At 40.7% G+C, this 16,363-nt stretch overlaps 1 protein-coding gene across 1 annotated transcript; it reads right to left on the reverse strand.

Moving 5' to 3' along the window:
• Nucleotides 1–540: 540 nt before the first annotated feature.
• On the reverse strand, nucleotides 541–16,010 carry nudt21 (nudix hydrolase 21). The gene is made up of 7 exons (XM_072547687.1): nucleotides 15,774–16,010; nucleotides 8,414–8,614; nucleotides 6,714–6,777; nucleotides 6,035–6,124; nucleotides 3,838–3,913; nucleotides 1,605–1,719; nucleotides 541–873 (listed from the first exon to the last, which is right to left on the reverse strand). The coding sequence occupies exons 1-7, from the start codon at nucleotides 15,884–15,886 to the stop codon at nucleotides 852–854; spliced, it is 681 nt and encodes a 226-aa protein (XP_072403788.1). The 5' UTR covers nucleotides 15,887–16,010; the 3' UTR covers nucleotides 541–851.
• Between the last annotated feature and the right edge of the window lie 353 nt (nucleotides 16,011–16,363).

Here is a 16,363-nt window from a genome sequence, read left to right on the forward strand (position 1 = left end):
TGGTTCATAAGCTTTCAGGACCATGATTTGCACAACCTAGGCAAATTAATTGCTTACTCTGTTCATCTTCCCCATTTGTAAATAAAATTTCCTTTGTCAAAAATTTTTGTCTTTATCAGCATGTGGCTTGATTAGTCTATTTAACCTTTACTGTGGTACTGGTTGTAAATAAATTTTAATGCTCAGAACAAATATTTTACAATTATACCCAGATACTGCAGCGACCGGCAAAGTCCCATAAACACAATCAGATCACTTGCACACTTGAATAAGGCTGTATGAAGCAGCAGTTAATGTTTGTAAAACAGGCAAGCATTAATATCCCAACCAAAAAAGTTTAAAACGGAGTAAGAGCCTTAGAACTGATAATAAATCAGATAACACATCTACAAGGCTAAAGCGGACCTTGAAAGTTACTGGTCCAAAAAAAAAAGGTTGGTGATGAAAAAGTGTTCCTACCATAGAAACCAAACAGAATCCATGGAGTTATTAATCCTTAGGTTGCATACTACATCCATTTACAAAAAGAACAGGACAAAATACAAAAAACCATGAAATTTAATCAATTAAAACCACATCATGTATCCTTCTCCATTTAATAAAGTAGAAAATGCAAACAGTTACACAAGAGCAGAAATTTTCTTAAAAAAAAAGAACGTGCTAGTTAGCTTTGTCTTCAATTATCGTAGAACTGAACAAAACATCAGCCAGATTTGGGCAATCTGATGCTGCAAAGATGCAACTGGCATGGACTTGAACTGTCAGCAGCTGATGGAATTCACAGTTGAAGATGTTCAGGGAAACTTGACCTACAGGCCATCATGATCTCATGTTTGGCATGTTCTTAAACTTCAGTTATAAATAAAATTAAACCTAGAATACAAAATTAAAAACAATTTTAATTACATTAAAATTGCACACAGTAATTTTCTTCCTAAAGTATGAAAAAGTTAAAGATCTTAAATGATAACTCAAATGTTTTTCAAACGGATTTCATATCGGAGGTTATCGAATTGCAAGCTCCAAAAAAAAAAAAGCCAACTGGACTTTAAATAGAAACGAGAGTCAGTTAAACTGTTTATAGCAGCAGTTTTAAACTCTTGACAAAAAGTTAAGGTGGCAAAATACTCATTCTGGAAATTTGAAACTGGAAACAAGCACAGAATGCTGGAAGTCTAAGTCTTGACATTTAACGCTACTGTTGTCTCCACAGATATTATCAGACCTGCTGAGTTTCTCCAGCACTTGTTTGTTACAGAGTTTTAAAAATATTTTCAATTTGCCTAAGAAAAATTTCCCTTTTTACAACTTAAGTTATCAGAGAAACTAGAGTGCAATGCTTACAATGTTCCAGATAAGCCTCCCTCCAAACTTTCCCATAAGCCCTTGCACAACTTTTGCTGTTAAAATGTACAAGTCAATTTAGACAAAATTGATGACTAATATCAGTTAAGACATTTCTATGGTAAGTTGCTTCAGACTTTCCCAATCCAAAATCTGCCTCAGCCCCTTTTCCAATATGCACTCAACTATAGCTTTAAGCAATCTGTAATCTCAAAACAAAAAAAAACCAGTAACATGTTCAGGAATTGTATTCCTCGTACCTGCTCAAAAGCTGAGGAAGACTGGAGATTATGGGTCCATAACCTGGAGCATTGTCATAAAGCTCAAATAAGGGTGCAGCAACCAATTTGTAATTCTTCGGTACCGCAAACAGGGCTGTAATCAAACACATTATTAAGGACTACCGGAACCAAGAGATGTGTCACAAGTATCAAATATGCTAGCAACTGCATATAGTAAAAATAGTAAAGACAGCAGCCCAAAACTTGCAGGAAAGCCAGTTAACATGCATTCTGTATGACCAAGACAATTTGGCCAGACAGAAAGATAACCCTCAACCTTGCTGTAGTTTTGCAATAAACCTCACTGCTGGAAACTCAAGCTCTGCTTGAAAAGGTCACATATTAAATTCTCATGGGAAAATAGTGCAACAGTATATCAACCAATCCAGCCTGAAAGATTTAGATTAGCATGCACAATTTTTGAATTTACTCCATGCAAGAATAAAGTTCCTTTCCTTAGTCTCTTAGCCAAATAAAATTGGATTTTCTGTGCACAATTTAAAATTTAATTCACCCTTCCGATTCACCTCTTAAGTCATGCTAGTTTCTTTCAATGAGATTTAAAGTTTACAAATAACTGGACCAAAGCCCAAAATTAACTCTCACTCCGTAGCTTTTCAGTTGCTCAAAGTGTGTTGGTCTGCCAAAAGTGAAAACTATAAAAAGCATTGCCTCTACCATTTGGGATAAGAAAGCAAGTTGTAACCTAAGTTACCAGGTTGGTCTGTTAAAGTTCTCACTTATGCAATCTCTCAAGTGTATCCCTTACTGAAAGTTTTCTACAGGTAAATCATAGTTTTGCCTTGGAAACTAGATATCCAAGTGTTCCAAACCTCAAAGCAGCCATACGTCAGACAGCCACAAAAATGAATAAACTAGCCACATCTCATTTACTTGATGTTTAGCCATTTGATCCTAGCCAAGATAGCATTCCTGGGATAAGAAACAGATGGAACCCCAGTTACTTCTATCATTCACAGCATAGAAACCTTTTAGAGATAGAGAGGCAAGAGGAGAATTTGCTTTGGCTGTGATGTTCCACAGATCAGTCTGCATGTAGTCACAGGCGTCAAGTGATGACTACTTAGAAAGGGGGGCAGGGCAGCTGGAAAACATTACCAGGACTAAAGGAGTTAAGAGAGACCAAGTTTCAGAAAAGTATCATGATTTATTGGTTTGATGCCATTTTGTGGTGGAATGGAAGATGGATCCTGAGAGTAGACTTTGTTTACATTGACGACCAGCCAAAGCTCCCTGGCAGTTGTGCTTTAGTCAGAAGCTGAAGTTCAAATAAAAAAGGTTCCAAATAATCTGCAAATATTCAAAAGTTTGAGAGAAGATTTGTAGCTTGGGTGCTCGTTGTTGTGGTTCTGTTTGCCGAGCTGGGAATTTGTATTACAGACATTTCGTCCCCTTTCGAGATGACATCCTCAGTGCTTGGGAGTCTCCTGTGAAGCGCTTCTGTGATCTTTCCTCCGGCATTTGTAGTGGTTTGAATCTGTCGCTTCCAGTTGTCAGTTCCAGCTGTCCGTTGCAGTGGCCGGTATATTGGGTCCAGATCGATGTGCTTATTGATTGAATCTGTGGATGAGTGCCAATCAATAAGCACATCGATCTGGACCCAATATACCGGCCACTGCAACGGACAGCTGGAACTGACAACTGGAAGCGGCAGAATCAAACCACTCCAAATGCCGGAGGAAAGATCACAGAAGCGCTTCACAGGAGACTCCCAAGCACTGAGGATGTCATCTCGACAGGGGACGAAATGTCTATAATACAAATTCCCAGCTCGGCAAACAGAACCACAACAATCTGCAAATATAACAGATACTGAATTTATTGTAATACTGAGACAGCACTACGTCAAAAATACCATTTTACAAGTGTGATCAGACACTCAGGGGTTTGGTCAAAGATTAAAGATTATTTGACCCGAGGACTTAGCATCACAACCAATATTCCTTTTCATCCAGTGAAATTAAAAGGCATTTATCTCAGCTGTTCAGCAGACACCCTAGTGTACGAATTGCAGCAGGAAGCGCAAGAGAAACTATTAATTCACTTCAAGTGCTTGGAGGCGGATGAATGTTACTCCATTGATCATTTGGAGCTCACGCTAATATTTTCATTAGAAGTACACCCTTAAGCTACCAGACTGCATGTGAATTCAATCATGCCTCAGCATATCACACATTGCCTCATGATTTACCTTTCTCTTGAAGTTGCACTAAGAAGAGTTTCTTGTGCTCTTTGGGTTTGGTGATGTGAGCTGGAATGTAGGGATACTGCAGAAAATGGAAAAACAATGTTAAAAGACAGTACATTTGCAGGTGATGTTAAATATTTCTCATTAGATAAAAAGGTTCACAGATAATTCAGTACTGCTGAGCTACATGATCCATTAATCACAAAGGAAGTGAACTAATTTTCTACTACTAGTTGATAAGATCATAATTACACAATGTCAAAGCCTCTCAGCTCAAGACTGGACTACTAAAAAGGTCTTCCTCAGTCTGGTTTGTATCAAAACCCTCAATGTGTTTTATTGCAAAATGGTACTTTTTTGTAAAGGCAGAAATTGCAGAACTGCCCTTAAGAATTTAATTCTGGTCAACACTTATGGTGAAATCACTGTCATATTAAAGATTTTATCACCAGGTATGTTATCATCATATGGATAAACAGCACCCCATTTATTTTTCAACTTAAAATGTTGTTTCCTACATTAAGGATGTAGAAAATCTATTATCAGAACAGAGACCAGAAAAAGGTAATTTAAGAAGTCTGCACAAGGAACTCTGAAGATTTCTGCTCTTTGCCAAATACCTCAGAGGGTAGCGACAGGGAGGAAGCTGTCTTTGGTTCCAAGAATTCACAGGGGGGGAAAAAGGGGATAAGTAATTATCTAAAACAGCTCCACACCAAATCACTGCAAACTCAAAAAAGTGTGCCAAGAGAATGTGCAGGGATACAACAGAAAACTGAACATGTTGAGACCTTGGAGTGCAGGTTCATAGCTCCTTGAAAGTAGAATTGCAGGTCGGTAGGATAGTGAAGGCAGCATTTAGTATTTTTTCCCCAATAAAGGAAAGCAAAGTGTATGAGTACAGGAGTTGGGAGGTTATGCTGCAGTTATGCAGGTCATTGCTTAGGCCACTGTGGGAATATTGCGTGCAATACTGGTCTCCTGTCAATTGGAAAGATGTTGTGAAACTTGAAAAGGGTTCAGAAAGATTTACAAGGATGTTGCCAGGGTTGGAGGATTTGAGCTACTGGGAGAGGCTAGGGGCATTTTCCCTGGAGCATTGGAGGCTGAGGGGTGATCTTATAGAAGTCTATAAAATCCTGAGGGGCATGGATAGGGTAAATAGACAAGGTATTTTCCCTAGGGTGAGAGAGTCCAGAACTGGAGGGCATAGGTTTAGGGGGAAAGAGGGGAAAGATAAGAGACCCAAGGGACAACTTTATCATGCAGAGGGTGCTACACACATGCAATGGGCTGCCAAAGGAAATGGTAAAGGCTAGTACAATAGCAACAGTGAAAGGGCATCTGGATTGATAGATGAATAGGAAGGGTTCCATGCTGTACATCTATGACCCCATGGGTGATAAAGTGCTGCAGGTGAAAATGACACCAAAGAAAAACAATTAGTTGCCCTGCTGTCTATAGTGACAGAGGTTAGGGTACAGATATAAAACTTGCATTATAGAGGCACTGGATCAAAGTGGACCTGGCAAAAAATTGCAGTAGAAACTCTTCAAAGTCAGAAGCAGGTAAATAAATAATATGAACGAAGGCAACCACCCAGGAAAAGTTTGGGATAATTATGCTTTTTCCTTTTGGAGTTGGGAAAAGGTTGTTGGTGGGTAGCATGGAAAATAGTGACAAGAGCACAATCAGGGAAGGCAAGATCAAGTATTAATCCACAATAAAAAATGCAAGCAACTTAAAAGGTCTTTAAATCATTAAAAAAACACTGTTGGAAGTTTGCCAGTTGTTTATGCCTCCGCAACATACTGATCCAATTCCCTCAGCTGCTGGGAAACAGATGTGCAAGTAAATGGGAAGTTATGTAAAAGCAAAGATAACTTTTAAAAACTGAGGGAGTCTGATTCTTAATATTAAGCAGAACACCAGGAACTCAACCATTTCAGTTAACTTGTATTTTCTGTAGAAGAATGTCTACTGTTTCCAGCCATACATAATCAGTTAAAGTCAAGTCAGATCAGAAAATTCCAAAAACAAAAGAGGAAACAAACTTGTTTTCAATATCTTCAAGAAGCCAGGAAATAGCACAAGCTGATATACTCAATGCTTCATGCCACATCTGAATGAGAATGCCCTGTAATGATTTAAAGCCAATTATACAGCATTTAGTATTGTCTCAAGATAATTCTGGACTCACCTGGGGGGGCTCAAAATTGGGTCTCCACCAGTTGCCAATACAGTCATCGATTACCCAGTCTTGCTGGACACCATCTTGACGGCCCAAGATCTGTTGAAATATACAGCATTTTTACACCCTCTCCCCAACCTCAGATTAGTTTTTCCTTGGATCAGATTACAGTTTCCTTCTTTAGGTCACTCAAGAGGTGGTTTCAGAATGTTTTCACAAAAAATATCTGGCATTTTCTCTCCCAGAAAAACATTTGCAACAGTTAGAGTTAATACAATCAATACAGACTGGCTTCAAAAGAAAAAAAAAGTTATAATTTGTTCTAGAAATCTTTTTTGGAACTTCAGCTTACATTTTATTATTCCCACACTTATGGGCAATAAAATGAAGAGGGCTCCATTTTCAATGGTCAGCATACATTAGGTTGGGAACAAACCTTTGTTACACAATGTTCTCAAGCAGACAGCAGTTTTCCACAAAATGTACAAAATCTAAGTCTGTAACTTAGTCAATCTGTAGTCCAATAAGTAAATAAACAATAAATAAGCCTGAACAGTACTGCTTTGTCTAATCTTCTGACTGAAGTTCAGTACCTGAGAGAAAACCTAGTCAGGCATTAGTCAGATGATACTTCAGTACACACACCACTAAACAATGGAATACATCCAAGAAAGCATGGGTTCTATACCTCTGTCATTAGACGCTTCAGACCCTCCACCTCATCTTCTCCAGGATTCAGTTCTCCACCAGGTCTAAAACCACAAAACAAAGTGCAAAGAAACACTATTATAATTTAAGCAAACATCAAAAACTGGGAGGTTGATAAACTACTTTTTTTAAAACCTAACATTCTTACCATTAGGTTATGTTTATAATCTGAGAATGCAGAACAACCCGCACAACTACATATTAAGTTTCTTTCACCGGTGTTAGTTTGCATAATTTCTCCAAGTAGGTTAAAGGCAAATAGAAAACATTCAAGAAAAAGGACCATGTTATTTCCTCCCTAATATTTAAAGGAGATATCCAAAGCACATGATCAAGCTAAGACATGTCCCTCAACTGGGAATGTTTTCCTCAAATGAAAGCTGGAAAAAAAATCTGCTCAAGTGAGGCAGATCAATGCCCCTTTTCAATCTTGGATTAAGTAGTGTATTCTCTCTCAAACTGGGAGATGTACATTCTGGTTAAAAATTATCCTGCCAGAAAATGGCTAGCTGATTAGATTCCGTTAGGAATGTTGATTTTAAAAATTAGTCAACAGGTTAAAAATTGGTTCTCACAACCCTTGATTGCATGTAATGCAAAAAATCCCTCAAGTGGAACAGTTAAATTCCACCTATACCACTTGGAAACACTCTGCACCATGTAGAATATAATGAGTGTAACCCATCATATTCAGCAGGTCTAGTCAGCATCCATGAGGGGATATTACAGTTTCTGGCATTAACCCATTTAATGAAGGGTTCAATAAAAAACTCTAAGGAACTGACCTGCTCTGTTTTTATTAAAATTTTCAAGTTGGAAAGAAAGTAGCTGCCTCCGATACCCTCAATTTTGAGCACCAAATAGATTATTAGAAACACTTGGTATTGCTTACACTAACATTAATTTGGTGATGTACTGGGTGCCAATTTAAATTCTTATTTGCAGAAGTAGCTTTTTGTTTCACCTCTATCTGAAACCTGCCTTGAACTCTGGATCCCTGTACAAATCCCCACAGACTAGCTTAGCCCACCATTACTAGCTGCGCCTGATAGTCCAGGCCTCCAGTTTGAAGTTCATTCCTAAAAAGTTTAATAGTCGACCATAGTTTAAGTGGCTCCTCTAAGCTGGTTCTCTCTGACCAAATCTTTAGTTACCTGTCCTAACATCTCCTATGGCTCTGGTAAACACTACCATATTGAGATCCTATGAATAGTAATTACATGACTTTCTGAAATTAATGAAAAATGTAAACAAACCATTTGAAAAACTTTTAAAGTCAGTATTTGACCTATGGCAAGATCACTGACAAAGGACAAGAATGCAACATACCAACCAACTAGTTGCAGCAAGTACATATTTATGAAGTTTACCCAAGGGTTTGATCATTTAAAGTTCGGGAGAAGATTTGTAGTTCGGGTGCTCGTTGTGGTTCTGTTCGCCGAGCTGGGAATTTGTGTTGCAGACGTTTCACCCCTGTCTAGGTGACATCCTCAGCCAGAGGAAACATCACAGAAGCGCTTCACGGAGGCTCCTAAGCACGGAGGATAACACCTAGACAGGGGATGAAACGTCTGCAACACAAATTCCCAGCTCGGTGAACAGAACCACAACAGGTTTGATCATTCACAAGCAAACTGAGTTTTCATTTTTAAAAAATTGCTAATTATTGCCAACACTTACAGTTTGAAAAAGGTTGTCCCCAGTTGTAATAGTAATACATGTGGAAGTCTGTGCTCATGCACAATCAGAACACCTTCTACAGTGCGCCTCATACCAATCTTCTCAAACTCCTCCCGCATGCGTTGAAATCTGGCTGCCACAGAGCAATCCTTCTCATACAAAGGTTCTTTGGTACCAAAGGTGTAGTTAGTCAGTGGATACCTGTACAGAAAGATTTCCCTATGATAGTTATATTACAATGAAAATGCAATTATGATTCACTTGGTGACAAAGTCAAGAAATAACTGTACTAACACCATGTTTCAAAGAGGAATGAACCTAGATCCAGCACAGGTTTGAAGCCCACCACAGCAGAAATTGTAATCTGAATGTAATAAGTATCTGGAATTAATAATTTAAATGAAGACCATGAAACCACTCCTAGTTGGTGGATAAACTGGCTCACTAATGTCCTTCAAGGACATTTGTCACCCTCAGCTGGTCTGTCCCATACATGACTCAAGCCCAACAGAAATGTGGTTGATTCAACTGCCCTCTAAAATGGCCTAGCTAGCCACTTGGTTCCATCAATCACTATGAAGTCTACCTACAGAACATGGGTTGTAGCTCATCACCACTTTCTCAAGGGCAACTAGGGCCAGGCAATGGATGTTGGTCAGCCAATGATGCCCACATCCTACAAGTGAAGAAAAAAAACCACATTCAGCTAGCTTAGATTATCCCCAAGGAGGGCTATTTGCAAAACAGAATGAATGCCAACTCCTTACCAATGTTACTATTTACGTAATGGAAATTCAGCACCAGGATCTGAATTACTTCACTCAAAGCAGAACAGATTCAGATATTTGATGGCAAATCAAGTACATAAAACTTCAGAATTGACAACAGTATTGAGCTCCCACTATTAGATGGGACTCTTAGATTTAACACATTAAATAATCCAGAATCTAAGAGAAATTAGATTGAAAACAAATTTAACGTCAGACTCAGTATGTAGGAGCCACCTCATTAGCACAAGTGTCTTGTGGCAAAATGATTGTGTATACATACATATGTTACATCTTTTTAAACTGAAAACAAATTCATGGAAATTGCTCATCTCTGTTGTATTCTCAAGGCCAAACCCGGAATAGAGTCCAATGGCCTAGTCTGATAACCAAGATTGACAATTCTTTTATCATCTCCAGGCCAGTTGATGGCAAGGAAGAAAAAGTATAGTCTTCTCATGTTGCAGAAGTCAGTGTCCCTTTTCTCAAGGCCAATAAAATGTGGCCCTGAAAAAAGCAAAGATCAGACAGCATCTGAGCAATGAGAGGCAGCATTTCAGGCATAACCCTTTATACGGACTGGGGGCTTAGGAATAATGGGGAGGGGTTGTGGCTGGGGAAAGGTAAGTGGGATAATGATAGGTGGGAGGTGATTGTGATAGGTCAGAGGGAAGGAAGATGGACAGGTCAAGAGGGTGTTGTCAGGTTAGAGGGTTGGATCTGGGATGGGTAGGGGGGAAAAAAAAAAGATTTGGAAACTGGTGATTCAATGTTGCAGCAGTATGGTTGTAGGCTCCAGAGACAGAGGTAAGGTGTTCTTCCGACAGTTTGCAGTGATCTTGTCTTGTTTAGGCTACCTTCACTCATCTACTTTTTCCCCCCCGAGCCTCCCCCCCACCACCACATTTATCTCAGTCCCCTTCCCCCTCCACAGTCCTGAAGGGTTATTCCAGATGCTGCTTCAGCTATTGTGGCTGTCCCAGCACCACTTGATCGACTGACTCCTGCATCTGCAGTCCTCAGTATCTCCTATCCTCTTCTCCAGTCTGTTGCTGGCATTCCACATGCAAGTCAGAATCTTTGACTTGCAGTCTGCTTTCATCAATACTCAGTTATTACCATGGGGGCTAAAACAACCAATCAGAATGTCTAGATAATCCCAAAAAGGTATGCAACTGGGAGCAGGAGTAATCAATTCAGCCCCCGAAGTCAGCTCTTGCATTCAATATGACATGGCTGATCTCAATACTACCTCAATTCCAATTTCTTACCTGTTCCACATAACCCTTCAAATCGGTTACTAATTAAAAATCTGTCTACCTCCAAGTTTATTCAGTGACCTGGTGTTCACTGCACCCAGGGGATAGTAAATTCCACAGACTCAACCTTTTACAGAAGGAATCCCCTCCTCCTGTTTTTAAATCTACCACTCCTTACTCAATGCTATGGCCTCACTCTAGATGGCTCCACAAGAGGGAAAATTTGTTTTACATCTACTTTGCCAATTCCCTTTAGTATCTTATATCTCAGTCAAGTCCCCTCTCATTCTAAACTCTACCATGCTTACACCCAAACAGTTCAATCTCTTTTCATTAGAGAAACCCCCCCCCCCCCATCTCTAGAATCCATCAAATGAATCTGCTCTGAACTGCTTCCAATGCAAACATGTACCTCCAAGTAAGGGAAGCAAGACTATCCAATATTCCAGAGGAGGTCTCAATTTCTTGAGCAGTTGTAGCAACACTTCCTTTCTGTAATCTATTACTTTAATAATACCAAATTCCATTTGCTTTCTTTATTACCGATTCTATAGACATGCTGAAATTCATATACAAGATCACTCACACCACAGCATGCTGGAGGTTTTCTTCCCTTACAGAAAGGCAGCTTTCACTCATTCCAATCAAAGTGAATAATCTCACATTTGGGTAGGACAAATATAATAGCAGCTACATTACATAGCCTCTTCCTCTACTCTTATCGTTTCAAATATCTCCAAGTATAGACTCCCGTCAATATCCAGTTGTAGAAATTGGCATTTCAAAAGCACCTTCATGATTGAATAGGACTTCTGGACCTCATTATGCAAAACTACAATACATTTAAACAGGGGCTTACATCAGTGCCCCAAAGGTCAAAGTCATTGGAAGGAAGAATGTTATCACATCACTATCAACAGGATATTGTTGAGCTGCAATCATGTAGACAACTGCAAGGAGAGGTAATATTTGCCATTAAGGTGGCAATATTTTGTTATTATTCGTAGTGATGGCTATTCAGTCTAGGGGTTATGGAATGAGATCAAGAATTCCCATAGAAATTCAGCTAGTGATAAGTAAACTTGTTGATTGTTTGCAACATCATTCATGGACACAATTTCAACAGCTGCAAATGAATAAGCATTTGGGAACGATATTAAATAACTGGGAGTGCATGTATTTCTAGTTAGTGTGCTATTGATCAAAAGCTTAAGACAGTAGCCACATAAATACAGCAACAATAAGAGCAGGTCTGAGGCTTCTTGTTCGTTATTTACATGTTAGAGTTTAATAGAATATGTTCCACTTGCCTGGAATGAACAAACCTTTAATATGCAAAAAAAACAAGCCATCATCTCAGATGTCACAAATCACTTAGACAAAAAAACTGCACATGCAAGAATCCAAGGTAGACAAGCAGGAGGCTGAAAGAATCAAGATGTGGAGAAGTCAACGTTTCAGGTGCAACCCTTCTTTACAGCTGTTGATGGGTGTAAGGGACTTGCAGGTAAAGGAGATGGGGGTGCAGGCTGGCGAGGTAGGGATAGGTGAACACAGAGGACACTACTTGGTTGGTTGATGGTAGGAATGAATCCGGTCGATGGCTAGAGAGAAGGGTCAAGGAGAGGATGGAAGGGAGAGGGAAGGGGCTGGGAAGGGAGTCGAGTAATGGGAAGGAAGGTTATTTGAAATTGGAGAACTCAATGGTTAACTCCTCTGGGCTGTAGGCTGCCAGGCAGATAATAAGGTGTTGTTCTCCAGTTTGTGATTTGATCCATTGTGGCAAAGGAAGAAACTAAGGATGGTCATGTCAGAAAGGGAGTGGGAAGAGGAATTAAAATGGAAGATCAGGTTGGCCCCTGGGTACTCAGTAAACTCCCTTAGTTTACGTTTGGTCACCCCGGTACAGAAGACCGCAGCAGGAGCACAGGATACAGTGAACTAGATTGGAGCAGAGGCAGGTGAACCTCTGTCTCACCCAGAAGGACTGTTTGGGGCCCTGGGTGAAGGTGAGGGGGATGGTGTGCCACTAGGTTTTGCATCTCTTCCAGTTGCAGGGGAAGGTACCTAGGGGTTGGGGGGTGGGGGGGGGGGGGGGAGGGGAATGTTGGAGGAGTGGTGCAAACTAAGGATTGGCAAAGGGAATGGTCCTTGTGGAAAGCAGAGATGGGTAGGGAGGGGAAGATTTTCTTCGTGATGGGGTCTAATTGGAGTTGGCAAAAGTTAAGGATGATGCGTTGGATGTGGAGACAGGTGGGGTGGTAGGTGAGGACAAGGGAGACTGTCTATTACATTTGATGTGGTGGGGGGGGGGGGGGGAGAAAATGTTTGAGCAGTGGAATGGAGGTGGTGCAGTGGAGGACTGTCTGGATGACAGAGGGGAAAAGCACATTGTTCAAAATAGGCAGACATCTGGGATGCTTGACAGTGTAATGTCCCCTCATCCTGACAAAGTGTAAAAGGTTGAGCAAGTAGAGAAAGAATTAAGTTTTGGATTGCACGAGATAAAGGCTTAGCTAGCATGACTTGGATCAAATAAGAACTTGCAGTGAAGAATGATGTGCTGGAGGCAAGTGTAGTCAGCTAACGAGGTGAAAAAGCATTCGTTATTTAAAGCCAGTTAACAAGGTTAAGAACATTCATTCTAAAGATGGCTTTATCTTTACTGTTGATGTTAACTGATTGTATTGTAACAGTCCCCTCATCATTGCTTTATCTGGATGCTCCTCCCTGTAAAATTACTAAATATTTCATTGAGAAACTGCTGTTCCAGAGAAGACTGCAAACCCATGTCTGTGTGCACATGGACAATTTTTCTCTCCCTCCAGCGACCAGAGTAAAGATGAAGGAGGTAAAACACAGTTTCTGCATGTTTGTGTTGACGGATATGGGGATAGGGAAACAATACGACAGTCCGAGCAAATGTGGTTGAGGAATTCGAAGAATGGGATGGAGTTCTTGCAGGACACTGCATGGGAGGTGTAGCCCAGATAGTTAGAGATGGTGGGTTTATATTAAAATGTCATTTGGAGATTGTCGCTAGAGATAGAAATGGAGAGATCAAGAAAGGGGAGGGTGATGCCCGAGATGGATCGTGTGAATTTGAGGGTGGGGTGGAAATTGTTGGGGGGGGGGGGGGGGGGGGGGGGTGGGAAAAAGAGAAAGTCGTTGAACTGCTCCAGCTCATTGATGTAATGGCAGAAGAATTAGGGGCACAGTGCCTGTGTAGATACTGAAGAGTGACTTTTTGACAGGCCAACGAGGCAGGCGTAGCTGGGGCCCATCCAAGTGCCCATGGACACCCTCTTTCTGCTCCCTTGCGTTCCTCTGCTTGACCCTTCCCTCCAGCCACCAACCAGATTCAATCCTCTCAGAGCAACCAGGTAATACACACCATCTGTGTTCACCTATCCCCACCTCACCACCCTGTATCCCCATCCCTAGTCCTGAAGGAGGATTAAAGCCTAAATGTTGACTTCTCCAACCCCTGATGCTGCTTAGCTTGCTGTGTTCTTCCAGCCTCCTACAGATCACTTACTTGGCCCCCTCCATTGATGACAAAGGATGCATTGCTACTGTTCCAAGGTTCCTTTGACTTTCGAGTCAAGGGGATGTACAGCATGGAAACAGACCCTTCATATGTTCAGGATCAAATGATCGCTACGACTTAGGAGAAAGAGGCCAGAAGAAAATTACCTCTGCAAAATCTCACCATCCTGACTTCAAATTAACACAGTTTCTTCTCTGCCACTGCATGCACAAACAGAAACTTTCATCCAAATAGCACTGCCAAAAAAAAACTAAAAAAGATGTTCAAGGCAGTGGCTCAATCTTGGCATTGCTAGCAATACCTAAAAAACACAAAGGTTACACATCTGAAACTTCAAATTGACAGTGCTGACTAACTTGCAAATTCCCAACTTTGGAGTATAGTTTCACAGTAACAGCTTAATGTCTTAAGTGTCAATGACTTAGTTTGCACATATTCTCATTTATTGTCTACTGAGCACCTAAGTTTGAACAATTTTAAATGCCATATCCAGGCAACCTATGTACCAAGGCATCCAGAAATATTCTGCTTACAGTTGTTTGACCAGAAAATACAAGAACACACCTTACCACTTTACATTATAAGCAGCAAATCAGCTTCACCAGAGCAAGTAACTTGGAAAATATACATATATTACATTAGAAAATGAAGGCACACAAGTTAAGGCTGCCAAATAATTAGTAAATTGGAGCCTAGGGAATTTATTACCTTGACCAAGAATTTGTCTTTCATCATATCTACTGCCTGACCTGCATTTAAAATCATTTGTTTTCAATCAAGAATTCTAAAATTGCATGAAAAATTCACAGATAAATTTGAAACAATCCTCCAAAACACATTACCTTGCATTGCTGGAGTCATTTCAATTAGTTTAATTACTACCTAAGTAAATTTACTGAAGTCCAACAAACTATGCCCATTCAGTAACTCTCAAAGTACTACAGGCTGAAGACACAACTAGATACCAACAAATAATTCACAAGATCAGTCAACTGCAGAAACCAGTTTATGTCAGACAGACTATTATTTAAAGTGAACAAAATCTCAATATTAGATCTGTGTGTGAACTCTGGGGCACAAAAAAAAACTCAAAACAGCAAGTACTTGTGACAAACACCCTGGACCAACCTCCATACATTATAACAATAATTATGACTGAGGGCAAAGTTATTATTCAGATCCACACAGTTGGCAAATTTTGCAAACATTTGTAGCTCAGGTTGTGGTTCTGAATGTAGGTTTGCTTCTTGAGCTGGAAGGTTTGTTTTCAGACATTTCATAATCATACTAGGTAACATCAGTGAGCTTCCAGATGAAATAGAAAGCAGACCATGTCACCAGTGCTTCATCAGGAAGCTCACTGATTGATGTTACCTAGTATGGTGAAGAAATGTCTGAGAGCAAGCCTTCCAGCTCAACAAGCAAATCTACATCTAGATCCACACAGTGTTGAACACTGAATCTATCTGCAACTTTTTACATTAACATATTGTTATCAAGACCACTTGACTCTTGGTCAAGAAAGTCGAAAGCGTGGCACTGGGAGAGCACAACAGGTCAGGCAACATCCAAAAAGCAGGAGAATCAACGTTTCGGGCATAAGCCCTTCATCAGGAATAAGGCCCGAAACGTTGGCTCTCCTACTCCTCGGATGCTGCCTGACCTACTGCGCTTTTCCAACACCCACACTCTCGACTCTAATCGCCAGCATCTGCAGTCCTTTCGCCTCTTGGTCAATAGAGGGGCACACAAATTCTAGTGCATCGGCTCTGCTGGCTACTCACAGGTTAATGGTCCTCTCCAGGGTGAGCGGCTTCGCCTGCAGGTACTTATTCCCATATTGGGAGACTCCGCGGGGCCAGCCCGCCTGCGAGCGGCTCGGCGGAACCACAGACATCGTAACAAGGTGATGAAAGGCACGGTTCGCAGCGCCAGCAGCAGGCTCTCTCACACACGCACAACACTTTAACAAGGCCGCCTTCGCGCTTTAACCCGAGGTCGATGTTTCAGCTCAGAGGAATACTTCCGGGTCAAAGAAAAGCTCTCGGGGCTGTACCTCGTGACTTGGTGTACGACCAATCCAGGGTAAAGCCTGACTTGTTGCTGACTGAGAGGCAGTATGATGTTTGGAAGCAACAGTTTTTAATGCAATAGTTGGGGAAGAGAGGGTGGAGTTGTTGTCAGGTCTCATTTTAGTAGCTTATCATTCGAAAAACAGGCTTTGTTCAGTGTGGGTTTGGCATATTCAGAAGAATCTGCAACCGTTTATTCTGGAATGACCTCTCGTGAATAATGCAGTCACGGTAGGCAGACTGCATAATCCCCGTGACATCATGCAGATTAAACTTTAAACCACAGCCTATTTCAAGTGAAG

This window comes from Chiloscyllium punctatum, chromosome 26, assembly GCF_047496795.1.
Source record: "Chiloscyllium punctatum isolate Juve2018m chromosome 26, sChiPun1.3, whole genome shotgun sequence".
In the NCBI taxonomy this organism is placed as follows: Eukaryota; Metazoa; Chordata; class Chondrichthyes; order Orectolobiformes; family Hemiscylliidae; genus Chiloscyllium; species Chiloscyllium punctatum.

Bases quoted from the DNA above. Each gene is read 5' to 3' on its own strand.
- nudt21 (XM_072547687.1), bottom strand. From the start codon at position 15,886: ATGTCTGTGGTTCCGCCGAGCCGCTCGCAGGCGGGCTGGCCCCGCGGA. The intron at 3,914-6,034 runs GTGAGTCCAGAA...CATTTTCTGCAG, and splicing joins CCAATTTTGAGCCCCCCCAG to TATCCCTACATTCCAGCTCA. The intron at 874-1,604 runs GTACGAGGAATA...TTTGTATTCTAG, and splicing joins CTTCCTCAGCTTTTGAGCAG to GTTTAATTTTATTTATAACT.